This window comes from Aricia agestis, chromosome 8 (assembly GCF_905147365.1).
Source record: "Aricia agestis chromosome 8, ilAriAges1.1, whole genome shotgun sequence".
Lineage (NCBI taxonomy): Eukaryota > Metazoa > Arthropoda > Insecta > Lepidoptera > Lycaenidae > Aricia > Aricia agestis.
The window spans coordinates 9102813-9128815 of NC_056413.1; the positions used below are offsets into that span (position 1 = coordinate 9102813).

Consider the following 26003-nt stretch of genomic DNA (forward strand, 5'->3'; position numbering starts at 1 on the left):
ATTAATATTTAGAACTATGTATTTAACTTATTCTTAGCCATTTTTAATTATTTTACTATATTTGAATTGTCAACGGCAGTTCGTTTCTTTTGTGTATAATGGTATAAAAGCCAGCCATATTGCATTAATTGATTCATTCTGTAAATAACTTTGAGACGTGTAAGGTGAAACTCTGTTCGAATAAATACCGCTCAATGTATAGTTATTCAAGACTTTTAATACTCTCTAATATCATAGATTATAAATTTATGATAAATTATTATATTTCTAAACGAATTTTATGCTGAGATTATTTCTTTGCTTTTAATCTACGTTTCTATTAAAAAGAAATTACGTCAATTTGCCATGTCATCAGTCAATGTCAACTGTCATATTACACAACACGTCATTCGTCAGATGACAATTAAACATCGGTGTTAAAAAATTTAAAAACATTAGTTTTCACAAGTTATTACTTATTACATACCTAAAATTTAAATACATAAGCATAAATCAGAGTGGAATATTTATATTTTAGATAAAAATCTATACTAAATGGATACTATTTTTGCTAAGTAACGATGGAAACGCTATATCACCAGACAACCCAATTGATACAAGAGACTTCTGATTTGTTTTATAAACTTGAAAGGAATCCAGATGTTGTTGAAATAGAAAATGAAATCCAGTCGAAAATAAATGCTATTAGTGCGTAAGTCCTGTTTTTAATGTTTTTCACCTTACAGGAAATAAAAACATCGCAGCAAGATTTTTTAAAAGTTGCAAATTGAAAATAAATATTACTAATTGTATTTTTTAACCTCATTTGTGGCTCATTGTTAGTAACTAGGCACGCAGAAATATACTTGGCACCTGCTTCCGTTGGTTGCAGCTAAGGGCTTAATTAGACCTCTGTGGTAATAAGTTACTAAAAAGTAAATTGTGTGTTTTGTATGTTTATATAAATCTCTTCCAGTGATTTAACACCTCCATTGTGGGTATAGCAGACACAATAGATCTTCAATTGTTATTGATGGGTTAATTTACGTTAAACATGCAATAAGTTATTGTTTTTATCAGTACATGCAGTCCTAATTTACTATCTATAGGTACTTTATTAATTTCACATAAATCCTCATCAGTAGTGTTATGAAATATTTCTATTACAAAAACATAATAAAATAACTTTGAACGTAATAATTACAGGAATTGTGAGAAGCTTGATGTCTTGGTCTTCAAAACACCAATCAACCAGAGATCCATGGCTAAGATGAGAGTAGACCAGTTAAAGTATGACAATAAACATGTACAGGTTTGTTACCTTATCTTAATACCATTTTAAGTAATTAAAATCACCAATGTGGGAATATATTGTGTGGTGGATGCAAAGGCAGATTTTTCAACCAAGTAAGGCGGTGGTGGTCAGCCTGCCTAGTATACCCCAAACAAGATAATTAATAACTACTCGTCTCATTATGTCAAAATCTCGACATTATCTCGACAAAACTCTATAATCAAGCAATCACGTAGAGTAAAAACCACGACTCGGGCTTTCGTCCACACATTCAGTATTGCTCGATAGTCGGCTCGATTCGAGCCTTCAAACTGGCTCGATGCGAGCCATCGAGCTGTGAGTTTTGTGGTCCACACGGTGGTTTTTGCTCAATTTCGAGTAAAAGTATCGAGCAAAACCGTATGTGAGTACTTAGCATGAAAATGTGTTATTTCGATGATAGATCTACATGTTTGTTAGATAGAAAAAATGTTTGTCATGCTAGGGTCAATAGAGATGAAGAGACAAACCATCAAACATTGAGAAAACATGTAGAGTGAGATATCTCGTTGGCGTATGCTAGGCAGGCAGGCCAGGGCCCCACATCATTCATTTCATATTTCTGTGGATATTACAATTCAGCATTATTCCGCAAGTTGTACCGCCACAACCTACTAGATAAGCTGTTTAGGATCTAGAGTATAGAGGATACCAAAGTACACCCGATGTAATATATTACATTGGGTGTACTTACTGTGTCTCGAGATTTGCTTTCGAAGTATACTTCGAAAGCAAATCTCGAGACACAGTCAAGTAACAAATTGATAGTCAATATTGCACATGCTTGATGATTATTATCCTAAAACTCATTTAAATAATAAAATGATTCCTAAACCCTACCTTTATCTAATTGTCAATTTAACTGACCAGTGTGATAATTAAATTTCTCATAAATCTCAACAATAAATTACAGGCTTCACTACAAAATTCCCGAAACAAACGTCTAAGGCGAGAGCAGGAGAAGGCGGAAAGGGAGCAGCTGCTAAGTCGGAGGTTCGGCCACGACCACACATCAATAGACGTCGACTACATGGCACAGGAGAGCATGTCACTACAGAACTCACATAGAGGGGTTGATGAAATGTTACAAACAGGTAATTGGTATTATTCATATTATTTATGGAGGTAATTTATTTGCTTTTTAACCGACTTCCAAAAAGGAGGAGGTTATATGTTCGTCTTTAGTGTGTAAAGTTTTTAATAACAATTTTAAACATTGCTACTTTTATGTGAGGTGTTCCACTGAACAGTGAACACACAACTCTTTCATTAATTTAAAACAAAAAATTATTGAACAAGTTGTGTGATTGGTGTAACACCTCTCATAAAAGGGCCTAACAATGAACACACCATATCTAATGGCTAGTGAAAGCCAATGGCAGATTGTTGTGATTGTTTAACAAACTTAAAGTCTACAACTCTACACTTATAACTCACTAATGAAGGAATCTATACTACAGTTATATATTGAAAGAATGAATGAATACGAGTATACTTTATTGCGCACATCACAGTTACAAACACACACATAAAATAAAGAACATAATAAAATGAAGAGAGTGCACAAAGGCGGCCTTATTACAAAATTGCAATCTCTTCCAGGCAACCTTTGGAAGAAAGGAACAAATTGCTGGAAAGAGGGTGTTGTGCTAAAAGTATTTAACTATAGGTAATAAGAATAAAAATAATAATGGTGATTATAATAATAAAAATATATAAATACCTATAAATACTATCCTAATAAATAGATAAGTACATAATAGATAATATACAATACTATACATACAAAGTATAATAAAATAACTATTTTATAATAATTATAATATTAGAAAATAATTTAAATAATATAGTATACTTAATACACATATATATATATTATATAATTAAAGTAACATATTACATAACACATGAAATTATAATGTACAGTTCCAAATTAATTAATGTCGTAATATAAATTACGAACACTTATTGAGGTAATATTCTTTAAGGGAGGACTTGAATGTTCCTAATGTTTTTGAGAGAGAGATATATATTCTATATATAAGTAAGTAACACTATAAGTTTTGCGTAACTTAAAAAAACTACATGTTATAACCAAAATATTACCAGATAGTACCAGAATAATGCTGGAAGACAGGATACTAGAAATGGCAGAAGTCCTATCTGGGGACCCCAAATCCAGCATGGACTGGGACATATTCGCGAAACCTATCAACTACTCGTGGGTCAATGGGGTTCCTGGATGTGGGAAGACAACTTGGATCATTAATAACTTCAATGAGGAAACAGACGTTATAATAACAACGACAATCGAAACAGCCGAGGATCTAAAGCAAAGGCTATCGCTACGAACTGGCAACAAAGTTAAAGATAAAGTTCGTACCATGGCCTCTTTGCTGGTAAATGGGACAAAAGGAACCTACAAAAGGTTGATAGTTGACGGGGCCCTCATGAACCATTTCGGCTCAATCGTCATGGCGAATCAGTTAACAGGCGCCAACGATGTCATCCTCATTGGAGATATTAACCAACTTCCGTTTATAGAGCGTGAAAACCTCCTTAAACTTAATTACACTCGTCCAAACCTGGTAACCAGCATCACCCAGAAGTTGTCTTGCACACACAGGAGCCCTATGGATGTGGCATACGCCTTAAGCATGGTCTATAATAACATCTATTCATCGAAGGAAATTGTGCGGTCCCTAAAGCTAAAATCCCTAAAGCTAAATACAGGAGCGAGAATACCTAAAACCGATCTAAATACCCTGTATCTTGTCCACACATAAGAGGAGAAAGCAGCCCTCACTAATACAGGCTATGGATCGGGAACGGACTCTCGCGTCCTCACAATCCATGAAGCTCAGGGATTAACGAGTCCTTCGGTGATCATCATACAGACCAAGTCCCGAAAGCTGGCAATCCATGACAGCGTTCCTCATGCAGTTGTAGCTATATCCCGGCACATTAACACCTGTGTCTATTACACTGACACTGATGGAGACGCTGTGGCAAGCTTCATAAAAAGAGCCACGGAGGTGTCAACCGAACACATAAAAGATTATAACATAAAAATGGCTATAAAAGACAGGAACGATAAAGTCCTAAGCCACATGGCGGGTAGATTCGACATAGAACGATATCTCTTTAACACCCTAGAAACTCCACCAAGCCAATGTCACAACATCTAAAGGCATGTGTGGTGGAGCAGCATAAAATCTAAGGAAATCGGAAAATGTCGGATTTACAGGCCGCCACACAGTGGTCCGAAATCGCTAAATAGTGGACATTCGCAAAAAAGATCTATTTTGATGTGGAAAAAAATACCATCCGATAGATTTTAAGAGCAGTAACAATAAATCCTTATTAAGATTTTTATAAAAATGTAAGTATATATAAGGTGAAAAAAAATCCATAAATAGATTTTTTGCAAGAACTACTAAGTCATTCTGGTTCATTTTTGAAACAAGTAAAGTTCTAGTGAAATTACGAAAATTTACGTGCAGCCTTTTGCAGTAGAGGGGTTCAAAATTTTGAAATAATTTTTCTAACTTTTTAGGTGTGGAAAAAATACTATTCGAAAGATTTCTTAAAGAGTAACAATAAATCCTTATTAAGTTTTTTATAAAAATGTATTTTTTAAGGTGAAAAAAAATAATTACTAAAATGTTGTATGGGACGGAATCTATAAATAGATTTTTTGCAAAAACTACTAGGTCATTCTGGTTCATTTTTGAACGTAAAGTTCTAATGGTATGTAATGAAAAAAAAATACTATTCGATAGATTTCCTAAAGAGTAACAATAAATCCTTTATAAGTTTTGTACAAAAATGATCCTTTAAAGCGAAAAAAAAAAAATTACGAAAATTGTATGGGTATAATATATATAAAACGAGTCCTTAAAAAGCAACAATACTTATATGTATTTACAAACATGGATAGCAAAAACTAAAATTAACTACTGACTAAACTATTGCAATTATAATAAAATAAAAATTGTTACACACACTAATAACTCAAACAATTTCAAATGAAACTTATAAATAAACAATAATAAATAATAATCAATTAAACCAACGCGCTTTACAAACATAGTGGATCTCCAATGCTATCATCGTCTTGTAATGACACAACTTCACTTTCTTCGTAATCTTCTGATAAAAGAGGTATTTCAAGCAGCAACAGGTCGACTGTGTCTGGATAAAATTCTTGGTGTTTATTTTTAGACAACTTTGGACGAATGTGAGACAAATATGGATCAGAGCTAGATATATATATATATATATATATATATATATATATATATATATATATATATATATATATATATATATATATATATATATATATATATATATATATATATATATATAAATATATAAATATATATAAATATATAAATATTTAAATATTTATTATATATTTATATAAATGGCACGGTCATGCCGACTGTATGGGCGCCGCAGACTCGATCGCAATTCGCACAAAAAGTCTGTCGTCTGCGATCTCCCTTAAAGATATAAGATACAATGTGTCCCGACACCGGTGTCCGATCCTTTAATGTAGCAGGGGTCACCAAATGGCGCACCGCGGTCCGCATCCAGACTGCCGACCCATTGTGTTCGCACCAAGCATTTTCGAAGATGAACTTCGTTAAAAATCGGTCTCGACTTACTGATGTACTACATCTCCGTACATCTCCAGTATTTAATGTCAATAGCTTGTACCAATATTAATTTCACTCCAAACATCAGAGAGATATAATTAGCTACAAAAATGGTTTCTTTTCTGATTGATAATATGTAAAATACCTTTGATTTTTAACCGACTTCCAAAAAGGAGGAGGTTATAATTATGTTCGTCTGTGGATTTTTTTTAAATGTGTGGACCGCGAAAGTCATTTCTTTTCTTAAAATGGACCCCGAGAGAAACTAATTGATGACCACTGATGTATGGCATATTTTAGAGACAAATTGGCTTTATAAAATACTAGCTGTTGCCCGCGACTTCGTCCGCGTGGACTTCAGTTTATAGCGCGCGGTGTCAATAAAATTGGTATCAAAAGCTTTTTAAAACCCTGGTACCCCTTAAATCAAAATACCCAAAACAGCCGTGTAGTGTGCACATAATGTTTTTTTTTTTTAAATTAAACTTTTTTATACCTAAAGCTTATTTAGCGCTACACAACTTAGCTGCATAATGCATTACACAACTTTAGCTTTGCCCAATAGTCAATACCCATAAACTATTTAGTATTTATTATTGGTAGACTGTTGTTTCTCATATCTATGTTGGTACGTGAGTTATTAATAACATGTATAACAATCGAAATATTAATTCAACATGGTACCACCTCTTATAGAAATACATATGAGCAAGCGATAGCGCAATCTAGGCGACTCTTGGCGCCATCTGTTCCAGTTTTTGGAACTAACTTAATTTGAACAAATTTACGCATAAACACCCCCTTACAACCCCTTTTTCCAGTAAGCAGTAGACTATGTCCTTTCTCAGGCTTTAGACTATCTGTGTACAAAATTTCATTACAATCGGTTCAGTAGTTTTGGCGCTGTTGTTTTTGAATTTGATATCTAAGTTGGTAGGTGAGTTATTAGTTAATATTAACGTGTATAACAATCGAAAGAATCGTAAAACCTACTTCAACATGGTACCACCTCTTATAGAAATACGCATGAGCAAGCAATAGCGCGATCTAGGGGACTCTTGGCGCCATCTGTTTTGAGTTTTTTGAAACTAAGTTAATTTAACCAAATTTACGCATTTTCACCCCCTTACAACCCCTTTTTCCAGTTAAAAAGTAGCCTATGTCCTTTCTAAAGCTTTAGACTATCTGTGTACAAAATTTCATTACAATCGGTTCAGTAGTTTTGGCGCTGTTGTTTTTGAATTTGATGTCTAAGTTGGTAGGTGAGTTATTAGTTAATAACGTGTATAACAATCGAAAGAATCAAAAAATCTAGCTCAATATGGTACCACCTCTTATAGAAATACGCATGAGCAAGCAATAGCGCGATCTAGGGGACTCTTGGCGCCATCTGTTTTAAGTTTTTGGAACTAAGTTAATTTGACCACGCATTTTCACCCCCTTACAACCCCTTTTTCCAGTTAAAAAGTAGCCTATGTCCTTTCTCAGGCTTTAGACTATCTGTGTACAAAATTTCATTACTATCGGTTCAGTAGTTTTGGCGTGAAAGCGAGACAGACAGACAGACAGACAGAGATACTTTCGCATTTATAATATTAGTATAGATAATATTCTAACGTATTAAAAACTATAAACAAAAACATACTAACTAATAAGTATGATTAGTTCTATGTTACAATAAAGTAAAAAATAAAACGCCATCTGTTGAATCGTATTAGAACTAAAATGTTCATTGCATCGATATATTTCTGGATTTTTTATAATATTATACATAAAATATGTTTAAGATTTTTGAAATTTTATTTTAATACACATCCAAGACCCAGGAACATTGAAAACTTTTTGTTCCGCCTGCGGGACTCGAACCCAGGACCCCCGGGATGAGCGCTGGCCACGCGCAATGCGAATTCATTTTCATCGATATTTTCATGGAAATAAGATATTTTCCCACATCAAAATGTAGCCTATGTCCTTTCTCAGACTCTAGAATAACTGTGTACAAAATTTCATTGCAATCGGTTCAGTAGTTTTGGCGTGAAAGCAAGACAGACAGACAGACAGACAGAGATACTTTCGCATTTATAATATTAGTATGGATAGTATGGATTAGAAATGCAGTAGGAGTTCTATAAGATAAGATAGATTGATTATTATTATACCAAGTGATTATATTATTAAACATAATATTCTAACGTATTAAAAACTATAAACAAAAACATACTAACTAATAAGTATGATTAGTTCTATGTTACAATAAAGTAAAAAATAAAACGCCATCTGTTGAATCGTATTAGAACTAAAATGTTCATTCCATCGATATATTTCTGGATTTTTTATAATATTATACATAAAATATGTTTAAGATTTTTGAAATTTTATTTTAATACACATCCAAGACCCAGGAACATTGAAAACTTTTTGTTCCGCCTGCGGGACTCGAACCCAGGACCCCCGGGATGAGCGCTGGCCACGCGCAATGCGAATTCATTTTCATCGAAATTTTCATGGAAATAAGATATTTTCCCACATCAAAATGTAGCCTATGTCCTTTCTCAGACTCTAGAATAACTGTATACAAAATTTCATTGCAATCGGTTCAGTAGTTTTGGCGTGAAAGCAAGACAGACAGACAGACAGACAGACAGACAGACAGAGATACTTTCGCATTTATAATATTAGTATAGATTATTTTTTCTCCAACTTTAGAAAAAAAAATACAATAAACAGGTCAAAGTAGGAAATTAAATACAAAAAATAATAATTACCGGTTATTTTCGACTACTTATAAGAATAAATTCACTTATCAACTTAATTTATAGATAAAAAAAGCAGGAAAACATAACGTACTCATTACAAATATTGAATATAATCTTATCCTACACAAAGGAAGATTTTGAATTTTTTATACATATTGCACGCATGGTAGATTATGATAATATTTGAAATAATTAAAATTGATATAATATTTAATATAATGTGGTTGTATTGTAATTTTTTTTGTGCTAGATGCTGCCCGCAACTTTGCTGCGCAAAAATTCGTTTATCTATTAAATCTATTTCATATGATACATCTAATATATAAAAATAAGTCGCGTTTTCCTATAACTCCAGAACGCACGAACCAATTTCCACGGTTTTGCATTCGTTGGAAAGGTCTCGGGCTCCGTGAGGTCTATAAAAAAATCTGAAAAAACTTCAAGAGAAAAGCACGAAAACAGGGAAAATCATTTTATGGCAAAATAATGTTTGCCGGGACAGCTATATGATAAAATAGATACTTATATAAATAAATCTGAACAGTTTGTTTGTCTCAGGAACTACTGGCTCGAGTTGAAAAGTCTTATTGTTTTGGATATGCCATGAGGAAGGCTTCAGGCTATAGGTATAAATTATAACATCACGCTGCGACCAATAGAAGCTAAGAATGTAAAGAAAATGAAAAAAAAACGGAGGAAACTATTTGAAGGCATTAATTTCATGAACCACTGGAGCGATTGTTATGTTATTTGACAGTTGATATAGAAGACCACGGGGAGGGTAATATAATAGGCAACTTCTTGCGGGATTTTTTTTTATTAAAATAAATTAAAAGTAAAAAAACATAACTGAACAACTCCTAAATGTGTGCTACATTTAGGAGTTGTTCAGTTAAAAAAAAAAAAAGTTATGTTTTACCGGTCGTTTTCTGACGGCAATTTCAGGAAGGACACTTTTGTTGAAGGGTGAATTTCTATTTTTCTAGACAAGCAGCTATGGACGATAGAAAGTAACATACGTACACTACTTCTTTAAGGCGCTGTGGTTGTTGCAGCGCCTTAAAGAAGAAGTAGTGAGTAGTGTACGTATGTTACTTTCTATCGTGTGCAACTACGTAAAATGGGTTTTTTAAAACACGTTTTTAGTAATGGAAATGTCATTATTTAAGTAAAATAAGTACCGTTTTAAAATTGAGAAAATTTTCTATACGCAAAGGTATATCAGTACACAATTTGAAAAATTCTGCTCGATAGAAAAAAATCTCAAAGATGACTGTTATAACGCTGTTTTTCATAATTAAATCATTTTATGGCTAATTTACACACTTTCTAGAAAAAACAAAAAATGTAGTATATGTGTCGTAACCTAACGTAAACTATTTGATATATTTGATTTGTGTAATACTAAAAAGTTGTTTTTAGTAAAAACCTTTGTTTTTAGTTTTTATGTAAAAACTTTTTACTCCTATTTTCTATTATCAAGGCACGCGGCGAGCGCGTAACAGCCACTGTACAAGGCGCGCTGATATGAATGTTATTTTAATGTCCTTAACGTCGATATTCGTACTGACAGACATCGACCTGCTAATTTTAGGGACTACTGAGCCTTAATCAAAATCCAATATGTTTTCAAGGATCTAAGTTTTTCCGATTTTTACAAATTCTTGTTGGATAATAAATTTATGGACGCTGTTAAACATTTGCAAGTGTAGCATACTGCATTCATAACTCAATAAAAACATTTTGTGGGTTAACACAATGCTTACCGACCAAAATTTTTGCGAAAAAGAAACTGAATCGCGTTACTATAAGATTTTCATCTTAGCGCATTTTGGTACCACCTTTGGGCATTCTCCTATTTTTAAGAGGTTTTCAGGGCTAAAACCATATTTCGGCCAAAACATGTCCGGGATTTTTGTCGTGTGGCAGCCCTAAGTGTAATAGATATCAAATGCAAGTAGAACACCTCGACCTAGTGGGTCACGGTTCTAGGACGTATGTAGGTCCTGCAGTTATCTAGTTAGTAGTAGCTATTTAAACTACTAGTTCTCGGACATTTATTTTAATTAAGCTATAAACCAATTGGAATTCCTGTGCTTTAAAATTTGTCCTTTATTACTATGTATTGGGTGGCTTGCTAACATTAACAATGTGGAAATGGCACAATATAATTAGCAGTTAATAGACTAAGGGCCGCGGCACACCGCGGCCGCGATTTCTCAAGCGATACTATATGTACATTACAATAATGAAGGTAACGTTTAAAATATGCTCGCCGCGCCGCTGCCATTCCGGTGTGGCGCAGCCACAGAAATAAATCAAGATAGAAGGGTGACGCGCGTGCGTTGCTAAGGAATCATTTTCTCACTTTTTTGGTAAAAAGTGGGACCCCGTGCGAGTTTCTTACGCCGGTTCTTCTCGCCGCGGCCCTAACTCAACAGAGTCCATGAAATAATTTTACTCAAAACACATGACACAAGTTTTACTTGCGCTAGATGTGATAATTCATTGTTTTGCTACTTAAAACGTGGTGTGAAGCGTCCATAGATATTATTATTATATTATTACTTAAAGTTATCTGAAATCGTGCTTGCGTCTTAAATGCACACTGATGATGGTCCACTGGCACTATGCTTAATATGTAGAACAGTTAACTGCTTCGGTATGGCATTTTTTACGGGCATTTGGCATGCTTTAACGGCCAATATTTGATCTATCTCTGATTTTGCCCTACTAGAGATAGGAAAAGCTCTCATTAGACATTAGAGACATATATTTTATGTCAATTCAATGTTAGCTGCGATCGGTCGTAGGTCAAACCAGAGTTAGATTGAATATTGGGAACGGCCGTAACTCTTCTATGTTAGTAGCCCATGAACTTAGGTTAGTACAAATATATCTAGCCAATGAATTAAAAAATAATTATAAAACTAAGTAGGAAAGTATGGTTGAAAGCAATTAGAGCGGTGCATTATAAATTTTGAAATGATTTTCATATAATATTAAATATTATAGTCTATCAAGAAAGTCATGACAGGCCGGTTTTTTTTAAATGAAATAAAAAATATGAGAACTTTATTAATTCGAGATAAAAATGTGCAAGGTGACATTAATTAAAAATGTATTAAGCGTTCTCTGTGAAAATACAAAGAAAAAAATACACCTTATAAGCGTCATTACGTTTAGAACATTTTCCCGCCTATCATGACTTTATTGACGCAATATATATTGACTTGCCTCGTGGTTTGGATCATAGTATAAAGTCCATAACAATTATCATAATTTTAATATACTATAAGTTATGTCGTATTACGCGAGTTAAAGTACAATAATTATGGGAAACTTTTTTTACCGTAAACGTTTAAATTGGCCAAAAAACTTGCAATTGTTTAGCAACTTGTTTAAACAAAGAACATAATATTATATACACAGTGCATGATTAAAAATAAAGGTAATGCGTTAATGCTTATTGTCAGTGCTGTAAATAGGGCGGTGCCACCGCGCCCAGGCACAGGGCGTAGACTCTGGTGGGGCGAAAAAATGGCTAAACCAAGCAGGAGTATTATTTTTTCGGTTTGCTCCAGATAATTGTTCCCATGCGCCCCTAGACCACGATCCCAATAGTAAAATAGACCTATACATTGCTTTGGGTAATATAATATAATAAAGACTGTTTACGGCACTGCTTATTGTCCATTTCTGTGGCTAGGGTTCATCTGTTTGTGGCAGTTTCATCCAAATTGGCGCAGTAGCAACAAACGATAATGGAGAACAAACTTGTTAGTAGTTACTAGTTATGTTACTAGTTTATTTTGACTATTTAAAATGTCTAGCTTAGCTAGTGTATTTCATAAGCTAACATATCTTGAATTTAAATTTAGCAGTCACAAATTAATTCCAAACAAAAGTTCTGGTAATATTTTTATTTATATTAGACATTTAGATATAAACATAACCATTTCATACGGTAGAACGTCATATAAAATCTTAAAAAATGTACTGTATTTTAAGATTATTTAACGTAGCAACTAGCACCAAAAGGATTGTTTTTACTTAATTAGGGTATCCGGTATACTACCCGGTTAATGCTCCTCAAATAATAATCATAAACTTAACTTACTGTATATCAACAAATATTTAAGTTTTAGGGCTCCCGCACACGGGTCACCGGCCACAACCACAAAACACCGCTACCGCTATTTCCTGTAGTTTTCATACATTTTATATGGACTCGCCGCACACGGATGACGCCGGTGACCGCCACTTGCTACAAATTACAATCGTCTTGCACCTTGTGGCGGCGTTTGTGGCTGTCGCGTGTGGCCCGTGTTTTAAGTGTTGCCGCACACGGGCCACATGCGACAGCCACAACCGCCGTTTTAAGCTAGTGCTAGTAAAGTGAATCGTTGCAGCGTGTGGCGGCCACCGGCGTCAAAAATGTATGAAAACTACAGGAAATATGCCAGTAGCGGCGTTTTGTGGTTGTAGCTGGTGGCCCGTGTGCGGGAGCCCTAAGCTAGTCTATTGGTCGTAAAGTGAATCGTTGTAGCGTGTGGCGGCCACCGGCGTCAAAAATGTATGAAAACTACAGGAAATATGCCGGTAGCGGCGTTTTGTGGTTGTAGCCGGTGGCCCGTGTGCGGGAGCCCTAAGCTAGTCTATTGGACGTAAAGTGAATCGTTGTAAGCATGTGGCGGTCACTGCACCGCCGTCAACCGTATGCGGCGAGTCCATATAAAATGTATGAAAACTACAGGAAATATGCCGCGGCGTTTTGTGGTTGGGGCCGGTGGCCCGTGTGAGCCCTAAAGTTCATTACAAAATTTTTTCTTAAAGGCAAAGAAATTTTTGAGCTCCACATTGCATCGGATTTATAGTCAAATATTTCGGTAGGTCATTTCAGCCCTCCGCCTAGACACTGTTAAGTGGAAAAATACATTTCATCTAAAAAAAAATCAGTTTATAAAAAAAAAAAAACGCCTACACCGTAATATCTGAGAATTAAATTGGGTTTTCTTCTGAGCTAAAATATAATCTTAAATTATTCATTAAGTATGTCTTTCTGATGTAATTCTTAGATATTGTTTTTACGTTTGTGTTTTTGTTGTTTTTTTTACATGAAAGATAAGAATTATACAGTTTCCAAAATAATTTTGGAAGTATGAAATAATTATGAAAATAAGGAATACAATTTAAATGTAGCCAAAATATTATGTTATTAATCTATGTACCTGCTTAATATTATTATGTTGTACACAAACTAGAACCTGGTTTTAATTTTACGCTTTTAGTTTTTTTTTTTCTGAATAAGGTCCATTAATGCCTATTTTCTTTGATATTTTCTGAGTATTTTTGACAGGACTTGTATCTTTTCACAATAACTTTGAAAAATCAACGACGCTAGTGAAATGATAAAACCTCAAAAAGCGGGCATTATTATTTATACGTGGGAGAGCTATGCTTCGGCATGGTTGGGCCGGCTCGACCGGAGAAATACCACGTTCTCACAGAAAACTGGCGTGAAACAGCGCTCGCGCTGTGTTTCGCCGAGTGAGTGAGTTTACCGGAGGCCCAATCCCCTACCCTATTCCCTTCGCTAGCCTCCCCTATTCTCTTCCTTACCCTCCCCTATTACCCTATTCCCTCTTAAAAGGCCGGCAACGCACCTGCAGCTCTTCTGATGCTGCGAGTGTCCATGAGCGACGGAAGTTGCTTTCCATCAGGTGACGATGGAAAGCAACTTCCGTCCGTTCCGTTTGCTCGTTGGCCCCCTTAATTTCATAAAAAAATAATTAAATAAGTAATGTTAAAAAGATAAAAACTAAAAATACTAAGAATTCGCTGTCTGTCTGTCTCCAGGTTGTATCTCAAAAATAACGATAGCTAGCCTTTCGAATTATTCACAGATTGTGTATCCTACTCGTGCTTGGGCGATACTTATTAACTATTTCAGACGATGACGCCCGCAACTCCGTCTCGCCAAAATTCGTTTATCGCGCTGGAACCGTACATTTTTCCGGGATAAAAAGTATCCTATGTCCTTTCCCGGGACTCAAAGTATCTCCATGCTAAATTTCAGCAAAATCTGTTCAGCGGCTTGGGCTTGAAAAGGTAACAGACAGACAGACACACTTCCGAATTTATAATATTAGTATGAATTTACATATTTTATTAAAGAAGGGGGCAATGCTGCGAGTGTCCATGGGCAACCTCCGTCGCCCATGGACACTCGCAGCATCAGAAGAGCTGCAGGTGCGTTGCTGGCCTTTTAAGAGGGAAAAGGGTAATATGGGAGGGTAGGGAAGGGAAGGGAATAGGGGAGGATAGGGAAGGGAATTGGGCCTCCGGTAAACTCACTCACTCGGCGCAACACAGCGCAAGCGCTGTTTCACGCCGGTTTTCTGTGAGAACGTGGTATTTCTCCGGTCGAGCCGGCCCATTTTTGCCGAAGCATGGCCCTCCCACGTATAGTTTTTTTTATAATTATAATACTTCGTATTTATTAGAATTTATTCTAAATAGAAACAGCAGGGGGACCTTGTGTTCGTTCCGATCGGTCGCGCACGACGAGCGAATCCGGATGTCCGAATTAGTGTTTGGCGAATAGCTCATCGAGGAACGTCATCATTATTATAGATCATAATAGTATATTATAATAATATATTATATACTAGATGACGCCCGCAACTCCGTTGCGTCAAAAATCGTTTATCGCACGGGAACCGTACATTTTTCCGGGAATACAGGTATCCAAGTTGTCATATATTATTATCTTACCTAACTTTACATTATCTGTGAACTATTGTGTCACCCATAGACGTTACCATGGAGTTATTGTTGTTATGTTACTTTGTAAATATTATTGCAAATAAAACTACATGAATTAACATTGTATATTTTAATACACAATATCTGGCGACGATGTCGACAGCAGAATTAAAGAAATGGAGAAGAATACTCGCTACTACACGCGCTCAACTTACAAAACTAGAAAATTACGTAAACTCGAACGAAACTCTAACTCACGCGGAAATACAAACAAGACTGCAGTCCCTACAAGAAAGTCTACAGTCATTCAAAGAAGTACAACTGAAAATAGAATCGGAAATTGCAGATGACGAATTTGATAACGAAATGGAAATCAGGTACGAAATTGAAGAAAAATTTACACTATTAAAAACCATATTGCTAAATATGCCTGATCAAAGTGAACAAACCCTTACACAATCAATGTCGAATCCACAATTGGCTACCAACAGCCCAGCAGAATCTAAACCGAAAATAAACTTCCAAGCGCTACAAGAAAACGAAACTTTCAAGAATTTCACTCAGCGCCTAGCTGTATACTTTCTGTTGAACAATATCACAGATGCGAAATTCAAAGTGTACACATTACTCTCGGCATTACCTCCTATACTTCACCAGAAACTCTACGACCTATGCTCTCCGGAAGAACCAATCAACATGAATTTTAAGGAACTAACAGATTTATTAGACGACTATATAGACCCTAAACCTAGCACGTGGGCATTACAACATCGTTTTATCTCCCGGCAACAACAAGAGGATGAAACTATTGCCATATACGCTGCAGAATTGAAGAGACTGTCACTTAATTGTGAATTCAAATGTCATAACTGCAAGAAATCCACATTAGAAAGCTTTCTATCACTGCAGTTTATTCGTGGCTTAAGAGATAGCGACATCAGAACAAAAATTCTTCAAGAAAGAGACACGCCACCATTTGCAAAGCTAATTCAGATAGCCTCAGCAATGGAAATGGGGAAAGATGAGAATAAAAACATATCGCAGGACTTAAATAGAGCATGGAACACGAACGCTGTAACATCTACAAGAAGACAACTTCGGCCAACTACTTCGACAAAAATAAATATGAAACGCAGATCACCAATCACAATAAGAGACTTAAGGGGGAAATGCTACCGTTGCGGAAAGGAAGACCACCAGTCAAATGTTTTTTCGATGACATTATCATCCAGGGAGCGTCAGAAGAGCAACTACTTACAAGACTGAGCCAAGTCTTACAAAAACTACAAGAAAGTAACCTAAGAGTAAACAGAGATAAATGCCAATTTTTTAAACGTAGCATCAATTACTTAGGACATACAATAGACAAAGACGGCTTACACAAAAATAGAGAAAAAGTAAAGGCTATATTAGATACAAAAAGGCCTGAAAACCGAAACGAACTTCGAACCTTTCTCGGTATGGCCAATTACTATAATAAATTTATCCCCAACTTGGCAACACTCGCAAATCCACTAAACAGATTATTAAAAAGAGAAGACAAGTTCATTTGGTCATCAGAATGCGAGACTTGTTTCAATAATATAAGGAAGGAAATCGCCAGTGACAGAGTTCTAGCACATTTCGATCCAAAGAAACAATTAATTATAGCCACTGACGCCTCACCTGTAGGATTAGGAGCAGTACTTTCACATAGGCTACCAGATGGATCAGAAAGACCTGTGGCATTTGCGTCGAGAACATTAGCCACAAGTGAAAGGAAATACAGCCAAATAGATAAGGAAGCTACAGCCATATTCTGGGGTATCAAAAAATTTTTCCCTTATTGTTATGGACGGAAATTTACACTGGTGACAGACCACAAGCCACTTACTTCCATCTTCCATCCCCATCAAACACTCCCAGCCCTAAGCGCCATGAGGCTTTTTCACTACGCACATTTTCTTTCGGGATTCGACTACGAAGTCGAATACAGAGCTGCCGCTAAACATGGCAACGCGGACTACCTATCTAGATTCCCTGTGGAAACAGTGCACGAAACCTACGAAGACCAGCATTGCATCTATCAACGCGCTCAAATCAACGTTTTAGACATCAATCCAATGACCATTGTCCGGGAAACGCGGAATGATGAGGAACTAAATACCTTGCGAGAGGCCCTACAAAATGGCAGATCCTTACGCGCAATAGGTTTCAATGACAATGAATTCACGCTTCAGGATGACTGTATCCTCAAGGGAACTCGAGTCGTTATACCACAAAACCTACGAAAGCAAGTACTAGACGAACTCCATGCCGGGCACAGTGGTATAGTCAAAATGAAGGCTCTAGCTCGCAGCCACGTTTATTGGAGAAATATCGATAGAGACATCGAACAGAAAGTAAAGTCATGTAGGGCGTGCCGTTTACAACAAAACGAACCCCCTAAGGCCCCGCTACATCATTGGGAGCAACTGACGGGGCCGTGGCAAAGGCTGCACATCGATTTTGCCGGACCGATTCAAGGCCAACAGCTCTTAATAATCGTGGACGCATTTACAAAATGGGTTGAAATACTACCAACAAAAAATACCACAAGTTCCTGGTGTATTAAGAAACTAAGGGAATTATTTTCCATCTTTGGAATCCCATATACACTTGTGTCAGATAACGGACGTCAATTTGTATCAGCAGAATTTACGGATTTCATGGATAAATGCGGAATAGTACATAAAACGTCAGCTCCTTACCATCCGGCCACAAACGGGCAAGCCGAACGCTACGTACAGACCATTAAAAAGGCAATACGTGCAATGGAGGGGGAGGAAGGCGACTTACTAAGTAAGCTAGTGACGGTCAAGACGCGTCTGAGACGCACCCCCAACAGCGAGGGACAAAATCCGTACCAGCTAATGTTTGGCCGTGACATTCGGACTTCCCTTCACGCTATGTTTCGCAAAATACCGCAGACTACATCGAGAGCCAGCATCGACATGCCCACAGTTAAGATGTTCACACCAGGCGACCGGGTCCAAGTCAGGGCCTACGGCTCCCAGAGATGGGCCTTTGGAACGATCTTACGACGTCTGGGCCAACTGCATTATGAGGTCCAAACAGATTCAGGAACAGTCTGGCGCCGGCATGTAGAGCAGCTTTTGCCTGCTCCAGGAATTCGAGAATAGCGGCGGAGGGCTGTCATATATTATTATCTTACCTAACTTTACATTATCTGTGAACTATTGTGTCACCCATAGACGTTACCATGGAGTTATTGTTGTTATGTTACTATGTAAATATTATTGCAAATAAAACTACATGAATTAACATTGTATATTTTAATACACAATACAAGTGTTTTCAGTGGTTTGGGCGTGAAGAGGTAACAGACACACTTTCGCATTTATAATATTAGTATGGATATGTTGTTAACCCATCAACTCTCAAGCGGCACCCGGGTGTCGCATAAAAATTGAATATCTATCGTGTCTGCGATTCCCACGATCGAGGTGATAAATCATGACACTTATAATATTAATCATTATTTATTATTATATTGATGGAAGCCATGCACCATAAAAAATATCCACAGCAGAACATATATCTTCCTCCTTTTTGGAAATCGGCTAATTATTTTTTGTACAAAATAATACAATAATTATAAACATTGAAGATGCTGCAAAGAACAAAAAATATGGACAAGCGTAGATGCTCTACGGGCTGATACAATGGTAGTTTAACTTGTCATGTACATAATAATTAAATATGACGTACTCGATGCATAATTAGCAGGTAAAACATACGATATTATCTATTGTTGTACTAGCAGACTCACTATTACAATATCTCATTTTCTCCGTGTAGTGTGGTAATGAAACGCGGAGACCAGTGGGGCTAAAATGGTCACATTTAGCAATTCCTCTCAATCAATTCAGCAAATGAATTGTCAAAACTGTTAAACTGACAAATGTCAAATCAGTACAAAAATTATACAGAAATGAATTGCAAGCAGAGTTGCATTTTGCGATTTTATAAAAATGAATCTTGTTATGATTCATATCATGATTCTTCAAAGCGACCATTTTAGCCCCGCAGTATACTACTAACAACCGCACTCAGAGATGAATATAAATTTTTTGACATAAGCCCCATACATTATCTGTCAAACTCTTCGTTAACTTGAAGTTTAATCATATTTAAGAGCTCACCTGACTCTAAAAATCAAACATCGTCCTTCTTTCTTCACACTCACGCCCGTCTTTCATATGCCAGGTGAAAAAGGACGGCGCGGAATCATCGCCGAGTTAGTTTTACTTGAATAAAAGACGAACTATAATTATTATGAAAAAAGTGTTTTGAGAAAATTTAGGTTTTATCAATACCTTTTTAGTTATTAAAAAATATTAAAGAAAAGACAGCAAACTTCAAAGATCCAAGCAAAAATGTGTCTAAAACAAGGTTTTTTGTAAAAAAGAAACTATCGAGCATTTTTTGAGTAATCGTGTTTTCGTCTTGAGCATTTAATCTTTATGAACTGTAGTTACTTGTGTCAAAAAATCAGTTTTCTAGACCTTACAGATTTTGAGATCTAGGTTAAAGTATGCAGCCAAGTTAGGGTCATATGCGCTCTTAAACGTCTCTGAGTGCGGCCGTGAGAGAGATTTCATGTTTAGTTATCTTAAACTTAATTAAGTTAAAACAATTACCAAATTAAAGTTACGTAACGATTACATCTCCCCGAGAGCAGCGGGTAAGACCGTTTTAAGTAAAAGTTAGATTGTTTTATTCGAATATAGAACACTGGAAGAGGTACCCACCTAGTTGGTCTAAAACTAAGCTAGATGTTCTTTCCTGGGACTCAGGTACACCCATACAAAATTACGATTATTTTCCAGGCTAAAATGGGTCTGGGTCAAATTTTCATATCGAATCGATAAATTGTGAAGAGATAGAAAAAATCATAATATTAGAATCCTACTATCCTAAATAATTATTATAAAGGCAAAATTTTGTGAGTATGGATGTATATACGGATGTATCATGACGTATCTATGGATGTTTGTTACTCTTTCACGTAAAAACTACTGAATGGATTTTAGTGAAACTTTACAATAATAATATAGCTTATACATTATTTATTAGTTTATTAGAATAACACATAGGGTACAATTTTAACCGACTTTCAAAATAAGGGAGGTGTTATGTTCGTTTTTTATGTTCAAAGGCTACTCCGCCGTTTGTTAATCAATTTTCAAAATTTTTCTTTTGGTGTCATAAATCATCCCAATTTGGTACTATATTCACAAAAGTGGTGACCTGATGAAGGGATCCATAAGTACTCCTCAAAATTTATATGGAAACATGTGGTGACTTTGGTTTCGTGAGAAGTATTCTAAGCATATTATGCTACCAACAAGTAAGATTTTGCACCGACGTATACCATGGTTCGGAAGGTGCTGAGAGAACTCATGATTCTTTATAGATACAAGTTTTTAGGGAGTTTCGGCGGCAAATTACATTCATCATCATCATCATCATCACTACCATATTATAACTGCAGGTTATAATGGTATAATATGGTCCCATAATTATGTCGAGCCTATTATGACCCTATTATTATTAATTTTCATATAGGGCCGAAAAATATAGGAAAATGTGGAAAAAACGGGCAAAATTATTAGATAGTTTATCTCACGAACTACTGGAGCAATTTTTATGTTATTTGGAATAGATATAGAGTAGATCACGTGAAGGGATATATCATATATAGCAATTATTTTGCGGAAAAATGTACGGTTTCAGTAAAATTCCTAATTTATGCTGCCTAAGCCGCGCAAGACATCTAGTGGTATGTACTATGTATTATTGTATTTCTCCAGTCTAAGAAAATTATCTGATTCTCCGTTTTGGCTACCAAGTACCAGCTGATTAATAATAAGTACAAAGAATTGCAGTGTTTTTGCCACATTTTCTAGGTGCAGATCGCAAAAACGAGCATAAAATTGACGTAGATTTCACGTGGAGGTGAAACTTAGTGTAAAATGTTTTTCAACCTTCTTCGTGCCAGCTAAGGACGGTTAGAGTTTTGTTGTAACAATTAGAATTATATGTAAACAAACATTTGTGTAACTCCAGTTAGTGATAACAATGGTTTCGCCGGTTTCGGTGATCCGTGACGGTGGCCGGTTTCATTGAAACTAGGCCGGTACACAACAAAGGAGTAAAATTTAGTTCACAGAAGATTTCCTTCTTTACTCTTGACTGACACGACTGACAAGAGATCAGGCGCAAGACCTCTTCCCGCCAGAAGGATCAGCTGACATTGTACAAACTGAACTTGAAAGTCTCTTTACAACGCAGTAGATTATTATGGGCCCACTTCTCAGTCAATCAAACCACTGGATCACAGAGACGTTTTAACTTCACATATTTCATAGACCCATCAAACCCCATAAGCTCACCGGTGAGCGAGGCACAATATAATAACAATAGATTTCCAACAATCCACGATCGAAGGATCAAGGACTAGAAGTTTTTACACATTAATGTTTTGCTGTATATTAAATGTGTAAAAACTATGATTTAGTTAGTTATTACTTTGACATTTATTTAAATGTTATTTGAAGGTATTTGATTTCTAACAAAAATAAAAATTTGGCTCAATTTTAGTGAGCCAAAATGTAATAATGTCTGATTTTACAACGAAAATTATTCGGCAGCTGCCTCAAACGTTTTTAAATATCCGTAATTATGTTTCCAACGTTTTAATATCATATTTACAGCGTTATTAACCACAGCAGTCACGTTTTAAGATACTAACTCAAAACAAACATAAACTACCTGCAAGGTCGACTTGTCACTTTTTAACAAAACAGGCTATTAATTATTTTAAGCACTTACCACATTTTTAACAATCCGAGAGCACTGGCACCACAACACACAGTTCACTGGTTCACAGTTGGAGCGATTTTATTGAATGTTTTTCGCGCGAGACGCCAGCTGTTTGTTGACATCGGTTCTAAACAAGATCCTCGACTGGAGTAGCTAATTAGTCCGACCGGTACAATCGGACATGTTGAGAAATGTACATTTTTTACATACGCCACCTTGAATATTGTAATTTGTATTTGTAAATGTTTTTTCTCACTGCACGTCTAATTCGAATACTTATATTTTGAGTTATACTAGCGCGTGTTGCCCCTGGGCCGAGGCGAACTAACACAGTGTAAATATCATTCAGTAGAGTAACCGTGTTCTTGAAATTGTACTCGGTTGACTCAGATAAGTTTTACGCACGCGCGACGTCATACTTTATGCCTACTTAATTTAAAGATATCAGAAAATGATTTCAGAATGAACAAGCATGAGCTTCTATCGTGTGCATGCGCCTGATTCGGGCGGTCTGAATGGCGGTATTAAGATAGTGTACTGTATGATATTTATATTGTGCTAATTACTCAGGTTTCCACAGCAATTACGAGTAATTTCTATTTATTGTTGCGAGCCCAAGGAGTTACTTATTCTTCGATTGGCGCCTCACGATTAAATGATTGAATACGCTAAGGATTTTAATTCATTCGTATTATTTAAGGAAATGTTTTTGCGACAGCATGTTTTATAGTTTAACAGGCAAAAAAGGTACGCAAACAATAAATTTTTACATTCCGTGAATTCTGCTATTTTTAGCCGAAGATTTAAATTTCGAAGCTTTTTTTAATCACCTCTACAAGTTGCAGCCTACAGGCTTACAGTCTACTGGTCTTTTTGCCTGAAGCCTATAAAGGACTACAATTTATGAGATAAACAGTACTTTAATTTGACATTTATTTCATATAGTTATTCCTTTTTAACAACCAGGTACCTATACGTAAAATTTTTCGCATAATAACTTACCAACCTGATTTTTACACATTCATTAACTATTTATATGAGAGCAGTGGATAATATTTGACATTTAGTTACGCGGAAGCGGCACAAGTAGTGTCTACTGTCTAGTATTAGTAGTATTTGAACTTTGATAGAACCTTTGTCGCGTGACTCACACGTGGTCAGCCTGCGCCCACGCATGGTCAATGGTCATAGTATGTACTATATGAAGGCAACGGTCAAAGTATACATTATATAATTTTCTTCTTTTTTTTTAACCCCCGACAAAAAAGAGGGGTGTAATAAGTAGGACATGTCTGTCTGTCTGTCTGTCTGTGTGTGTATTTGGCCGTGGCATTGTAACATCCAAACGGGTGGACCGATTTTGATCTAGTTTTTTTGTTTGAAAGCGAGAGTGTTCTTAGCTATAATTCATAATCATCAACCTGCTCAATTCTCAGTAGTCAGTGCTGGACAATCAGGGTTTATCTGGTTCATAAAAGGCCGTTAGCAACTTGTAGTCGTTTGATGGGTTTTTTCATTCTAGTTCGTGACATTTGTGAATATACAATATACGTATACACATAATAATGGAAAGTTGACCAGGTGCTGCAGTATCACCTGGTAATCAATAGGATATCCAACTCCTCGCCAACTTAGAGTAGAGGTTTCGTGTTTGGGCTCATTTTAATTGTGACAACCAGTAAGAAGTAGATAAAGTATAAACAGTAAATATTTACATGCTGCTGCTGCAGCATCCCCTGGATTCTATAGGAACCGAGCTTCGTATGAACCCAAAGTGGAGGTTTCATGTTTGGGCTCATATTAACAGCCTCATCGAAAAGGACATGGATAGATGGTGATCATGAGAATATGATTCTGTTGATAGGAATTATTCTGCACTATAACCAACACAAGTTTAAAAGGCATGAAATAAAATAAAATTAAGAAATTAAAAAAAAAACCCGCCAAACAACTTTAAAAAGTAATGTTTGATTTCACATAACATTATATCGAGATAATCAGCGACTTGGCGATTGTAGGTTGTAGTTTACTTGGCGGTTCCCCGACACACCATGACAACAATTATGGAGTAAAATATTATTTTACACAAGTTAGGAATTATTTTAACTTAAAGGCAGTTAAGATTATTTCATTACTTTTTAAAGTTGTTTGGCGGGGGATTTTTTAAATTTCTTAATAGGTTATTTTTACAACAAATGCCGACTTTAGCCACTATTTTCTTAACATAAGATGATTTTTGAAATGTCTTCTTTCCAACAAAAAAAATATCATCAATATTGGCTTTTAAATGACGAATTCATCTGCGAACAAACATAGGAAAGAAATTTCTTGAACTTTTTGACTTTTTAAGTCGGATAACAAAGGTATACAGTATCAGGAACTTGTACAAATACCATAAACAAGTAGTTTTGTAAACATAATATAACGTTATATCTAAATAACATGAATAGGAGTGGTTTGAAACTAGTTATGATAATGTTCATACATAACTAGTAACTACTTTTAATTTTTCAACCAAGAATTCTGTCACATGTACCTATTGTATATTTTGCTTATATAATTATTGTTTTATTATTATTATAAACATAATAATACTGTTGATATCCCTTAAGCTTCAGGTATTTGCAGAATCATGAAATTAGTACCAATAAAATAATAAAATTAACATAAGTACCTAATATTATATTCGCATTGTCTACGCCGGCAATTTATTATAAAAATAAATTATTAATTTATGAATAATGAAGCAGGAAAAATAATAAGAACACACCACGGGTTTTCCTAGGCATCATTTACTAAGAATCTTACTTAACCTACCACCATAATATTACTTATATCAAATTGTAAAGGCCAAGGCTATGTTGAGGCCAGCTTGGTAGTTTAGAGGCAAATCTTCTCCAAGATCATGATTCATACGTGTTTTTGCGCATCCCCGGCGGATTGGGGACATCGGCCGGGGTATGTGGGAATCTCCGAGGAACTACCCACTAAACCCCATGGTGCTCCACTCCTTGCTTAGGCATAGTTCGGGGCACGATCAACCCACCGCAACTCTAAAAAAAACTATACATACCTAGTTTTATTGTTTAGCGAAATTGCTGTTGGTATATTGTAGTACTGCCGCGCCGTTTAGAAAAAAGTAATACCGCCAATAGCGTTTGTAGGAGAATTAAATAATATTGGTACCAGTCACCAAGAATATGTCTTAGCAAAGTATTCACCAAATATTTCTATCTTTTCAGGTAGCAACATCCTGGAGACGCTGAAGTACAACAGAGAAACGCTGAAGGGAGCTCATCGTCGCATGATCGACCTGGCTAACACTCTCGGCCTGTCAAACGCGACCATCTCCCTTATAGAGAGGAGAGTCGCCCAGGACAAGTATGTCCTCTTTGGAGGCATGCTGGTCACTCTTACCGTGATTGTCCTGGTCATAATCTACCTGGTGTAAAGTTATCACAGCATTTGTATATTGTTATTTATAAATATAGTATTTTTACTTATAATTTTTTTTTATTTCAATCAAGTTGGAAGACGAAAGAGTTTCAGGTAGAAGGAAATTAGTTATGTCTCTAAATGTCTTTGGGTACCTTTTTGGTACATTCTTTCCTTTCATAATCATGCTATATTTTCAGT

General features: G+C 35.8%; 1 protein-coding gene across 1 annotated transcript; it reads left to right on the plus strand.

The window, feature by feature from the left end:
* Positions 1 to 463: 463 nt before the first annotated feature.
* LOC121729905 (probable Golgi SNAP receptor complex member 2) lies at positions 464 to 25870 on the plus strand. The gene is made up of 4 exons (XM_042118601.1): positions 464 to 691; positions 1186 to 1291; positions 2226 to 2406; positions 25610 to 25870. The coding sequence occupies exons 1-4, from the start codon at positions 561 to 563 to the stop codon at positions 25816 to 25818; spliced, it is 627 nt and encodes a 208-aa protein (XP_041974535.1). The 5' UTR covers positions 464 to 560; the 3' UTR covers positions 25819 to 25870.
* Positions 25871 to 26003: the final 133 nt, after the last annotated feature.

Excerpts from the sequence above, each read along its gene's own strand:
- LOC121729905 (XM_042118601.1), top strand. The coding sequence starts at position 561 with ATGGAAACGCTATATCACCAGACAACCCAATTGATACAAGAGACTTCT. Across the intron at positions 1,292-2,225 it reads ATGACAATAAACATGTACAG|GCTTCACTACAAAATTCCCG; the intron begins GTTTGTTACCTT and ends AATAAATTACAG. Across the intron at positions 2,407-25,609 it reads TGATGAAATGTTACAAACAG|GTAGCAACATCCTGGAGACG; the intron begins GTAATTGGTATT and ends CTATCTTTTCAG.